This window comes from Brachycentrus maculatus, unplaced genomic scaffold, assembly GCF_059751285.1.
Source record: "Brachycentrus maculatus isolate JH-2025_06_01 unplaced genomic scaffold, ASM5975128v1 h1tg000119l, whole genome shotgun sequence".
NCBI lineage: Eukaryota > Metazoa > Arthropoda > Insecta > Trichoptera > Brachycentridae > Brachycentrus > Brachycentrus maculatus.
The window spans coordinates 516,185-530,382 of record NW_028280872.1 but is presented as its reverse complement, the minus strand read 5'-3'; the positions used below and the strand labels follow the sequence as shown (position 1 = coordinate 530,382).

Genomic DNA, 14,198 nt, shown 5'->3' with positions numbered 1-14,198 from the left:
AGGATTTTTTGCAAATAACGTTTTTAATGCTTTTGCATAAATTAAGTTGATTTTTGACCCTTCATACGGTCATGCATAAAATTGTTTCACATTAAAATTTAATGAATGCATTAATTTCCTTTTTCTATTATTTTTTGTACTGGAAAATGACTCCCAGAGTAAATTAAATTATCTTTAAATAAAATAATGAAATGACTTAAAACTGAAAATACGTGAATTGCGTAGTATAGCGAAAAGGACATGTATTAGCACATTTAGTATCCCAACATGAGATTTCGTATTCGATACCAAGAAGGGTATTTTTTTTTGCATTCATATGTTTTTTTATTATCGATAAAATTAAGAAAGGTGTGTTGGGATGGTTTGGACATAGACTTAGAGAATGCATAAAAATATTTGTCTCCCAAACATCAATTTATTCATGATTTTTTTTTAGCTATAAAATTTGCAATGAAAAAAAGAAACCATCGACATTTCCTTCAATTCATTTATACACTATTTTGGAAGAAATAGGATCGCAAATAAATGCTTTTACCTCTAAAAAAGATTGAGTTGGGTTCTTACCTGCCGTTAATGAAAATGTATTACGTTTATTTATGTAACATGTTTGGGTATCCAGCGGCTTATCCGGTATATTTATGTGAGAAATACATCCTTATTTTGCCCTCACTTAATGGAAACCCATAAAGAAAACACTCGCACATGACACGAGTATCTATGGTTCACAATAAACTAATATTTTTCCATTTATGCTATTATTTGTATAGAAATGAGCATCAATAAAAAACAACATTTTGGATGAACCCAAATCCTTGTTGTGAATAAAATAATTGGCCAAATTAGAAACTGCATTAAAATTGAATATCATATTTTAAGGCGCCTCTTAGTGTGTAAAATAATCGTATTAGGATCTTGCAATATATCTAAATAAAATGGTCTCAGCTATATAAAAGCTTTCTCTAATCCACCATAGATGGCTGCTATGAACTCGTGATGCATGAAATTTATGATATATGTATGAGTTCCAAAAATTTGATTAGTGTAGTTGTCAATCACATGTAAAATGGTGAATACAACATTTTGATTGTATCCAAATACTTTTTCACAAATCTGGATTTCTCCACTTTTTTTCCAGCGTTTTTTCTTCTTCATTTTTTTTACATCTCAACATATGTGAAGAAGGTTCAGATATATTTGTTAGTATTAATTTGTTTTTAGAAAGAAGCTGTTTAATTCGAAACCACTCGATATTAAAGTTAAATTGTAATAAGGTTTTGAGTGATTTTATTACAATGTTTATTTTGTACGTTTTAAAATAGAAAATTACAAAGTTAGAGTTCCAATTATCGATATTGTATTATGTTGTTAGTCCATCAGTCTACGATGTTAAGGCTATATATCGTTTTTTTTTAATCGGGTAAAATTTGACGTAACTCCGTTTTTTCATTAACCGTTTTTTTATTGATAAATTCAGTTTTTCTCCGAAATAAATGTAAGGTTTTGAAAAAAAATGAGATGGTCAAAAAACGTTTTTGTTTTATTATTAATATTAATCAAAATTATTTTTAATGAATCGTTTTCTGTGATGAAAAGTCCATAATAATATTAAGTATAATGCGTTTTGAATAATAATAAAATTCCCAGCATTATCGAAAAACCAGTTTTGCACAAGAAAGTGTTCCAACAACGTTGTGGGTATGATTTTTTTCGTTCAATTATCATAACACGAACACACGTTATTAAATATCAGTCGTGAATCGAGACTTGTGCAATTTCTGTGTTTTATATTAATATCCTATGGCTATTTCGTAATTTATTTACTTATCTATAGGAAAAAATAAATAAGATGATGGTATCAACGCATTATATAGCCATTAAGGTATTAAATTCAATGGAGTATAATTTTAATATTAATTTTAAAATGAACCTAAGTCGGTATTATCTTCACATCTGTAAAAGTATCCGCTTACGAAACGTTATAATTATTGCTATTAAAATATTTAGTATGTGATTTATTGGTAAGTGGAAACACACGATACAATTTTGTAAGTACGTATGGTAAACCACAATTGGTTCAATATACATATTACAATACACATGTCAATGAAAGAATTATATTCTTTGTATTTTCACAACGTTATTTACTTTGCGATATGAATGATATGATTATATACTATTCTTCTTATCATTCATCGTTCGCTTTTTGTAATATCATTTGAAATTTTGATTCATGATGACCGTTTTCGGATATATAGTTCCCCTTTCAGGTCAATTTAAGTCAAAACCAGTCGTATTACATAAAGTGAATGATGAACGATAAGTAGAGTGTCACACAGATTGTGTTTGTTAAAAAATAAGTATATTTTACATAATATATGTATTAATTACAATTATAGTGATGTATGTATAAAATAATTACATTTGTTTAGATATCATAAATATTCCAATCATTAAACTAAGTTGTTTTTAGTTAAAAAAAAATACTCATATGACATGATATGTTGTAATATGACAATTATCGATTAAGAAAAAAGGAAAGATGTTGGCATATAAGTAAGAAAATATAAATGGATTAGTATACCTCGGAATAGTAAAAATGTATTATATGATGGTGAAACGATTGATTATTAGTGAGTCAGAATAAAACATGGCAAGAGTGAATCTATCAAGTTCTGAAAAAGTATATCATTACAGAATACTGATTTTTTTTAAAGAAATGTTATGATTTAATAATTGTATTATGACTAATGTACAAAAAAAGCGTCCATAAGCATTTCGGAAAAGAATACGGAAGGAATTTGTATGGAGATTCCATTAATTTAACAACAAGATGTAAATATTTATGACCCGGGTAGTTATGATTTTATGAATAGAACGATATATTACCGAACCGAAAACAATTCACTGCACCCGAAAAAAAGGGTTGAAGGTATTTCTATGCGTGTAATCAAAGGCGCAGGACTTGTAGAGGATATTTTGTCCAAGTGCCTGTAGCTCGGTGGTATGGCGCGAAGCCCCGTACGGGCCGGCGGTTATCGTGCGCGCGGCTAGCGTGAAGCCAGCAGAGGTCAACCAACGTGAGAACCGCCCGTGCTCACATAATGAACTCATCCATAATTCTTCCATATTACCAAGAGATGGGCCGCGGAGCCCATCCGAGTGTGGAAGGTTAATAATTGGCCGGTTCTGGAGAGATTTTCAAGACGATTCAGACGTTATTGAAAACTGCTCAAGACATTTTTTGACGTAATCGAAAACTGACTAATGAAGGAAAAAAATCTTTTGACAAATTAAACTAATACGTCGGTTAAATCTCACATTTTTTGACACCTCAACATGGATGAAGAAGAATATGGAAGTCTGAGTATTTATAGGACTAGAAAAGAAAACTGACTAATGAAGGAATAAAAACTTTGAAGATATTAAACTAATATATCTTTAAACGGTTAATTGACACATTTTTTGACATCTCGACATGGATGAAAAAGAATATGGAAGTCTGGGTATTTATATTTTTGACATTTTACCATAGATAAAGAAAAATATGGAAATTTACAGGGCTTACGACTTGTTGTGATGTCAATATCAAAATAACTCGTAATTGGAGAAACCCAGATTTGTTAACAAGGATTTGGAGATACTAGACATGTTAATAACTGGTTGAATTTTAAGCTTGATAAAAATCGAAAATCATTTTTTAGGCGTGTCCTAGTATGTGAAATACTTCGGGAAAAATCATACTTTTATCGTTTTACAAAAATGTTAGTAATATTAGTGTTAAATATTGGTAATATTACCACTCACCGATTTTTTTTGTCTACCGGTTTTAGAGATGTATCCGTTTCTCGTGGGTAGAATTTAATATATGCACGAATCTTAAACCAGCCTATGATGGGTCATAAGCCCTGTGAATTTCTAGATTTTTCATGTTCTTTACATCTGATATGTCTAAAATGGAAAAGAAAACTGACTTATGAAGGAACAAACCCAATTGCCATATAAAAACAACATATGGATAAATTTTACCTTGGCTATAATGATCAAAATATTTCTAGATCATTTGGTACAACAGCTTTAAAGTTCTAAAGTATAGATCTAAAAATTGAGTTAGTTCTTAATTCAGTAATTAAAAAGCATATATTTCTTAAATCGTGCGCTTAATGATATATGTTACAACATTTTTTGTACATTCTCCAAGGACCACTCTAAAGAGAACGACTTCTTCTAGATCATGCAAGCTGTGTCTATTCAACATCTAGCAATTTTGAACGTATTTACAAAGAAACCATTTTCACATAATTGTAATCTTATATTATTACAATTTCGCCAATCACAATAGTAAGAATTTGTATGTCAACTTTTAAACCAAAATGACTGGCAAGAGTCTACGATATACTCAGTCTACTCAGAATAAGGAACACCAGGATAAGAGAAATATGCGAGATCGAAGATATCTTTAGGTAGGGAAAGCAACGAAGAAGACAATGGTATGCGCATGTGAGGAGAATGGAATCATCCAGATTCCCCCATATTGCACTGCGCGACCAATCCCAACGTAAACGACTCCCGGGCAGACTACCAAAGAGATAGACAGCTGGAAATCGACATCTCAGGAGGCTAATCCCTCTTAAAAACAGGTCACAGGGTCTACACCAACATGAGGAAAAATAAGAAGAAGAAGAAGAAGAAAAAGAATAGTAGCATTTATACATTTTTGGAATGAATAGAATACGAGTATTATAAATATTCATGATTTTATCTTTATCAAAATTAAGAAAAATATTTCGGTTTATATTGTTATACAGCATGCATATAACTGTAACAGATAATAAAAACATAAATTAAAACCGACAACGCCGCGCACCCATAAATTATGAATTGATAAAAAATAGCGCTCGGTACTTTCTTGTAACCCCTGTATAACTCAGGATCAAAGTACTGTGACCAATTAATGACCAGTACCTACACGGTTGGCAGGCTGCGAGATATAGAGGCTGACCGAAAGTACGGTACTTTCATAATATTTTATAAAGCGTGAAATGGCGAGCATAATTATGTGTTAATATATTCTCGACGCGTGAAAAAAATATAAAAATACTGGAAATGCGTTTGTTTTACGAGCTTTAGATATGATGCCCAACAATTATTAATATTTATTACGACGAAATGGTTTATTTCATGATTGTTTAGACGTGTAGAGTGAATGATTAAAGAACGGTAAAACACAGTTGTCCGCCTCCATAGTGTAATGGTCAGCACGCTCTGCCACCGCACTGGAGGAACCAGGTTCGATTCCCAAGAAGTTTAAAATATACATTAGTGATTTTTCATAATAGTAAGTATTCAATATCACCCTGGACCGGTACCTGAAGCGCAAGGCTGATCGACTTTCCTTTGTGTATTTAACGATCAAGATAACACTGCTTCTATACAGTGCAGTGCCCTATGCACCATTGGGTGTGGATAAGGATTATAAAAAAAAACACAGTTACGATTCGAATGTCGATGAATTTAGAGGTCGAAGAAGGTCAATAAAGACATGGCATAATATCTTTAAAATATTAATGTTCTGTCGCGCTAGGTTGCATAAGTAAAATTAATCAGCAGATATATGTAAATATGTACCCTCATATTTATTTCATATCACCCTGGATTTGTAAAAGAAGCGCAGGGCCTTAGGACGCTGCGATACAGTGCCCTATGCATCATGGGATGCGAATAAGGGTTAATAGAAGAACATGTATTCAAATATTGGCATTCAAATAATCAAGTAAACAAGTTATGTTCTAGAACTTTTAATATTGTAGTTATATTAATGGATTATATTAATATTTCTCTTATTTGTCTACCATATACGGTAAAAATCGTTATGTTTTTTTATTTGATTTTATAACGTTGTTTTTATTGGTAGTTACGCTATTACTTACTATTGATAATAATACTATTGGTAATGGTGCTAAAAGCTATCTTATACAGACATGATTTGACCTTTGAGATTGGTTGTAAAATGACGATATGTGTTAACATAAATATAAGGGTCTACTAAAATTAACTATTTTAAAAAGTATTTTTTATTTATGGTTCATTTACAATGAAAAACACGTAACATGAAATAATGTACAGTGCAAAACAAATCGTTGAATTATTTTTCATCATTTAGATGAAAACTCAACAACCTTACAGAAATAAATAAAAGCATAGATTAAATACGTATCTTAAAACAGAATAGAAATTTGGTCGTAAAAAGTGAGTCAAACAAAAAAAAAACAATTATATAAAAAAAAGTAAAACAAGATAGCTTACAAATAATATACAAAAAATAAAATGAATATCTAATGGGTTTATTTTATAAAAGTGCTCAGCATATCAGTTTGAAAAAATAAACCTGAATCTTCGCGTATATTTGAAATATTCAGAAAGTCAACGATATTGTCTGCCCCCGTAAGGTAATAGTAAGCGCGTTTGGCTACCGTGCTGGAGGTCCCGGGAATCGATTCCTGGGGGTTCCACATCCATCCCTGAAGATGGCAACCTGCTCGCCGAAACCGATTGGAAAAAAGCACCAACAAGAATCTAAAAATATTTTAAAAGATTAATTATTGATAGTCACTAGCCACCCTATGGCATATATGGGTGTCCACTTGTATGGGGTGTCCAGTATTCATTGTTGATCATTTATCACCGCGGACCATCATCATTAGTAACTCTGCTTCCCTATTCTATTCCCCATACAGAATATACATCCCATACACCCATCACCCATGGATCCCATCTGAAGACGAATCCTCCACTCCTAATTGCTATCCGTCAGACAAACTGGGAGATTCGAAACTGGCGTACACAAAAAAATGTTTTGATTAATTTAAACCGAGCACAAATTTTTGTGTTACCATATTTATGTTACCTTAAAATTTTCATCCTGTTAATGATAGAGTTGGCCATTTTTGATTTACTCGTATCTTTTAAGTATATTTTTACGTCTTAAACAGTTTTCAATATTGATTCCTCATCTAACCCTTGTCCACTTTCAATGGTTTAAAAGACCACTGCATGGTTTGATGAAATGTTATCTTGATTTTATACATCAAGGCAAGGTGATCAATCTCGCGCTTCAGGTACCAGTCTAGAGTATTAAATAAATAAATGGTTGAAAAATCCACGTGAGTTTTAATTCCCTCGAATCCTTGGGAATCGAATCCGAAGTCTCCAATACGGTAGCTAAACGCGTTAACAGTTACACTATAAAAGGAAACGATGCATGATATGATACAGTAAAATTTACTTCCAATGTAGGTACTAATACTACATGTATGAAATAATGTGAAATAAACTCTATGATTTATTAGCAAGAAAAAAACTAGTATTTTTTCATATTGAAATCGATACTCTGATACATAATTAACTTAAGCAGCTATGTTTAAATTTAGTTTAAAAAATGACTTAAAAAAGACACATCAATATGTGACAGCGAAAAAAAGGAGATACATTTTATTTATAATTTCTTTAGGAAAATATATAAGATTAGATTACTAACACAAAAACTTAAAGTTATAAATTTATGTATTACACTAACATTAAATTTACTGTGCACTATGAACATACAAATGTAACATATTCATTTAGAATACCCTATACTCATGTCGGTTCTTTGTACCTTGATATTATTGACTTCTACACTCCATACCCCATGTAACAGTATCACACACTACTAAATACCATCATATATTACATCTGTCAATCAAGCTAATGTTGAATGTAATCATTCTTTTTCCTTTACTTCGTTATTCACTAAAAATGGTGCACTGGGTACTGTTAACTTTACGTTTAATTATTTTAATAATTTACCTCTAAATGTCCGTTCAAGGAACTAATGATTTTCTCTTTTTTTCTTATAGGATGCAAGTCCTTCTTCAAAAGGTCCGTTAGAAGAAACCTCACATATTCGTGCAGAGGGAATAGAAATTGCCCTATTGACCAACACCACCGGAACCAGTGCCAATTTTGCAGATTGAAGAAATGCCTCAAGATGGGAATGAGAAAAGAAGGTTAGTTTTAAAATTTTTACTATTTAGATTTTTCCAAAGTTGAAAGTATGGTGCTTTTGATGATAAAATATGATAAATTTTCTTAGGAATGTGAAAAAAACATTCTATAATTTTTCGCATTTTCGCGTTTTGTTTAAGATTTCAAGCGTTCCAATCACAACGCGCTCGACTGCGCTGAGAGCTGGACGTCTATTCACGATCGTAAATTTTGTTTAAACGCATTTGTTCAGGACTAAAACGGTATTAAAAAAAATATTCAATAATATACGTTAAATTTGATCTGGGTTTAAAGAAAATTAAGCTGCGATGTATCGTATGCTGGGTCATCATATCTACAGTGACGTCATGCGCAGAATAGTACGAATTTTAATTCATTCACGGGCAGACCGTCATTTATCGTTAGCAACATTGGAATAAAAGCGTAAGCAAAAGTACGAACAAATGGAAATATATTTTTAGTCTTTATATTTTTGATTGATACAAAAAAAACTAAGAAGCAATATTCTCTCTTTATTTAGCGATAGTATAATTAGCTGTTCTTGATATTGCTGGTTTTTCATTTTTGATTATGTCTGATACTGTAAATATGCACATATCACTCAATTTTTTTCAACAACGTCATATATCAAAAAACTTGATTTTTCAGGAGATCGTTTTTAAAGTTAAAAAATATAATACAATGTATTAAAAATAAATATCAAGCCACTTATTAAACTTTTTACTGTGCAACAGATCTTTTAAGGTAAAACCTGAATGTTTTTTCTCCATTTGAAAAATATTTTAATAAAATAATTAAACAATACCTTTTCTTCAAAATGCAAAAACAACACTTTCTACCCTGTAGCGGGTAAATATTAAGTTAAAAATATCCCACTTTTGCTGGGATATAGTACATTTTCTGGGCATTCCGAAAACATGCACAACTGAAAATTGACGATTTTTGATATATGACGTTGTTGAAAGGAGTGAGCGATATGAATAATATATATGTACAAAAAATAAAACTGTAAAACAGTTATTGTACTTACGATAAATGATTTTATTGGGGCACATACTCGTACAATGTGATATTTCACACATTTCCATGCATTAAATTCGATAAAAATATTTAACTATCCATTTTAATGGAAAACATATGTTGAATTATAGCATATCCGTTATTCTCCACCTTTTATGCCCAATTAATGAATCGTTATTTCAACAACCGCAAAACAAAACCCATACGTAATAAGAAAATACGGTAAAGAATAATGGTACTTAACCGCCTTCTACCGTACGTCCATTTTACAGTTGTCTGTTAAATTTTAATCACCTGTATTATTCTGACAATAATCGGAAAAGACTGCGTGATTGATAGCGTTGTAATATTCGATTAGAAACCTTTCATAACACTACGTCAAAATAGGTTTGTTTCTATAATATTAATTGTAAGTAGGTAGGTACCCATTATATTCTACAGTTTTGTTCGGAACGTTAACCCTTTAAGACTAAATTTAATACAAAATTCTAAATTAAAGAAATGAATCACATAAGTGATCAATACGCTGGAAATAATATTGACAGAATACTGTGAGTTTTCTATTGACATTACGAAACTTAAAAACTAGACCAATGATTTATTTACTTCAAATGAATATCTATCATTTTATATTAAGGAAGATCCCTGAGCATCCCAGGGCTAACAACCTGGCATTTGGCTGGCTTAAGTGATTACTTTTTACACTTATGCAACGTTTACCATTTTGCCCATCTTTAAGCATAGATATTGCATTCATTTTTAGAACTTGTATATATGCAAAGGTCGATTCCTTTCATACATGGGTACAACTCAAAACATTTGGAAGTATGGCTGATTGTGGTGCCATTAGTTAAGAAATTAGAGACGTATACACATTCTTCTTTAAACCTTTATCCACACCGCAATGGTGCATAGGGAACTGCATCATATAAATGCAGAGTTATCTCGATCTTAACGATTGAGATAACTCACATGAAGAAATGTGATTAGCGCTCCGCTTTGAGTACCAGTTCATGGTAATATTTAATAAATATTAGAGTGAAAAAATTACTTATATTTATTTGACCCCCTCCTGAGAATCGAACCCGGGACCTCTTGAACGGTAGCCAAGCGTGCTGGCCATTACACTACGGAGGCGGACATATACTATGTACGTATAAATATAGCTAACTCCATGAAAATATAGATATATCACCCGTAGGATCAATAGTCCAGTATCTGATTTTATAAAAAAAAATTATAAAAAAAAATTATGAATAATTTCAAATTGACAACGAAAATACTCAACAACAAAGAATCTTAAATATTAAAAAAAAAAATTAATTGCAAATCTACGTGCTGATATTAATTTTAGGTCTTAAAGAGTTAACGAAGGTATGAAGTTCTTAAGAATTCTATCTACCATCAATCCTTGCTAATGATTCCAGCAAGATTGATGGCGAACCACTAATTATGAACGCTAAAGAATGGAATTTAATAAAACAAGACATATCCGTATAATCGAGCGTATAACACAAGAATAATAACTAAATGTGTAACATATAAAGGAGGTGCCATAACAACAATTAACTACAAAGATGCACAAGGATATTATGGTTTTACTTTACGTTTTAAGAAAATGTTTTTCAATTATACTGTGTAGTTGGTAATAATTAATACGAATAATGAGGTTAAATTGATGAACACAAGATGTGAAAATATATTTATATTCATTGATTTGGCATTAACTTTGTGGAATAATTGGATTATTAACATATGAAAATAAAAACACTTGTATTATTTTTTAACATCTCATCAAAGATGAAGAAGAATATGGAAGTTTGAGCATTTACGGGGCTGACGACCTGACGATAGGCTGGTTTAAGTGATCACTTTACACACGTGTAACATTCACCAATTCTACCCATTATTGACAACCACGCTACTCAAATTCTCGGTTTTTATATATGAAAAGTTAAGTTTTTTTTATATCTGAACCAATTTAGAAACCTTGTTCTTGAATCACTAGAACTTCACTTGATACATCTATTGGTGAGATGTAAAGAAGTTGTTTACTAAGCAGAAACTCTTATATTAGTATGTGAGGTCCGAATCCTGGATTATAATCACATACATGAGAAACGCCAGAAAATACAATTTTCATTTTTATCATTAAGCCTATAATCATGTATTATAAGCTTAATAATAAATACTTCCATATTCTTCTTCATCTTTGATAAGATGTTAAAAAATAATATGAAAATAACTCCTGTAATTGGAGATAATCCAGATTTTGTGAACAAGTATTTGGACACTCAAAATGTTGTAAAACACTTGTATATTCACCTATTGGTGACAATATCTGTGGTTCTAAAAACTAGTCGCATTTACAAAAATCAACTTATTTATTTTTGTTTACTTATAAGTAATATTGAATCTATATTTGACTTTTTAATACCACCAATTCTTAAAATGTATTATAAAACGTGTTTCAATTAAAATAACAAATTACTGCTCAGTAATTGCCTAATTAATGTGACATATTAAATAAAAATGATAATAAATTTAAAAAAAAATTAAATACTCGGAACTGTGTATTGTAGTGCTCTCCTTCCATATTTAGTATTCATTTTTTGGGCCATCAACCCTTCGTTGTGGCTGAAGCGGGTATCATATTGTAGTCGTGTACTAGAGGTTTTTAATACTTTTTATTAGTTTGTCGCCCGACTTTGATATCCATCCACAATATTCCACATACTAGAAGTTACTCAATATGGTTTTATATAAATTTTGTATTATTTATTACTTATAAACACAGTTTGAATATTTGGGACATGTGGAACGTAAGAATGAGGAAAGAACGGTTAAACAAATTTATGAGGCGAATGTAGTTGGAAAAAGAAGCAGAGGAAGACCGACGAAAACTTGACATAATCTGGTATGTCAAATACTTGAAAGCGGACGGGCCAGGAGTCGTAATAATCGTCGGGTATGTATGAAGAGATGCATGAATGTGGAGGAGGCGAAGAATGTTTGCAAAGACAGAGTGGTGTGGCGTTCGATTCTCTCTGCCTGATGGTTAGTTAGTTAGTTATATTATTTATATGTGTAGCCAAGTAATTTAAAAAAATAATTTATGAATATTATAGATTTTGTACCATTTTACGTAGTAATATCATTGTTGCAATGGTTTTCATTTCTTCGTGTAGTAAAATAAGCCCGGTTAAGAGTTGAGCACCCAAATGATAATTCACATTCCTAAACGCCCATTGTCATTACCCATTACCCAAACACCGAATCTGTTAACCTTTATGTGCCGTGAATCACATTTCGTCGTTCGCAGGGGTCCGAGTTCATTCTTCTGCGTACAACCTTTTCTCTTCACGAATTTCAATATTGTTTCTTGACGAGATTTTTTTATTGCATTGTGCTACGGAAAGGACAATGGGCTCTCCACAGGTGACCTATTATGAGGTGATGGGGTGCTGGTGGCCTTTTATTCTTCTTCTTTGTCGGATCTCATGATACGTCATCTGTTCTTAAATCGCCGTCATAATTTGAGACATTTGTTGAATAATGTAATAATAAATAATAAGCATACCTACTTAGATAATAAGGCAACTCAAAATCACTGCGCTTAAGATGAAGTAATTATTTGATATTCAATAGAACATTTTTTTTTTTAAATTCCATAATTTAATTTCATGTAAAAATGCTTAGAATTAATTCTACATAATTTTGTTACTATATTTTCACACATTGAATTGGCAGTCTCTTGGTGGTAAAGTCTATATATTTTTAATATATCATTTTACTTGGTAAATACCATTTTTTCTTAAAATCTATTTTGACAAATATCGTATGTAAAGCTTGGCTTAAATATTCGACTTGTGTTCTTTGGACGTTGAAGGATAATAAGAAGGGGTAGAAGCTGTTTTTTTATCAATGTTGACATGGACGATAGGGGATAGGCTTTTTGTCATAGTCATATTATTAATTATGTGTTAATTACTACATTTGAATATTAATTTCTATTGTTTCAAAGTTTTGAAGGTCATAAAAATGAATTAAGGATGAAATTGTAAACAATAATATGGTTTTTATCTCTCATCGTTGAAAATATCTAGCAAATAAATTAATGAATACAAAAAAATACGAAAAATTGAAAAAGCATGAAATAAAACTACCGTAGGTACATAAGACACCATTGAAAAATAAGATGGACTGAGGGATAAGAATAATTATTTAATTAACATCTTAAGAACACAGAAAATCTTAGACAATACATAAAAATGTGATATGTTTACGTAAGCGCCCATAAATGGACTTTTAGAAATCAAACACGAAAAAAAACATTTTTGACAAGAACGGAGTCTATATCTATGTATGGAATTTAAATGTAGAAATAAATGTACGTCGAAAGTGATCTTATAGAAGTGTTGCAATCATCAAGTTATTGGCGAATCAATAAATAATAAAATATAAGAGTATGTACGAAATATGAATAGGAATTCCATTAACATATTAACATATCAAACCATTGATTTAAGTTTTATTAAAAGGATATCTGGTAATTCAATTATGTTTCTCAACCCTTATTTCTCTTTCTCATTCGTTTCATCTTAATTTCTTCCCCGTCAGGTAACACTTGAAATTCATTTCTTCTACCACACTCGTCGTAAGACGTTAAAGTAGGCTCTCATGCACAGTAAGGCTTCCGGTGGAATGAATTCATTCGCTATTCTAATTAGCTTTCCGCGTAGAGACGTGGGACTTAGAATGACATAATTCGATAAGAAATACAGCTTTTCAAATTCACAGAACCAATTTTATTCAATTGCAATACTGGGAGGCTAATGAAATTATTTATAATAACGGAAATTAATTATAATATTTAAATGGCATAATTTTTATACTCTGTCTAAAAATACAAGTAAGAAGAATATATATTTACCTCACGAAAAATATATTTATCTTAAAATAGACAAATTAATTAATAATTTTTATTCTAACCACCATATGTTAGACATATTTCAACGAGTTTTTTTAGTTAAAATGTACATAGAATGTACTCATACACATTATCGATACTTTAAATTAGAATAAATTAAGGATTTATGTTGTAATTTTTCAGAATATATATACTTTATACTTCT

At 30.9% G+C, this 14,198-nt stretch overlaps 1 protein-coding gene across 2 annotated transcripts in view; it reads left to right on the top strand.

Annotated features, from left to right (window-relative positions):
* The window catches only part of svp (COUP transcription factor 2), a 130,878-nt gene that overhangs the window by 8,863 nt on the left and 107,817 nt on the right, over positions 1-14,198 (top strand). For both annotated transcript variants that reach the window (XM_088259637.1, XM_088259636.1), the window contains exon 2: positions 7,896-8,045. In XM_088259637.1, coding sequence (XP_088115763.1) covers positions 7,896-8,045 — 150 coding nt within the window. The remainder of the gene's footprint in view (positions 1-7,895; positions 8,046-14,198) is intronic.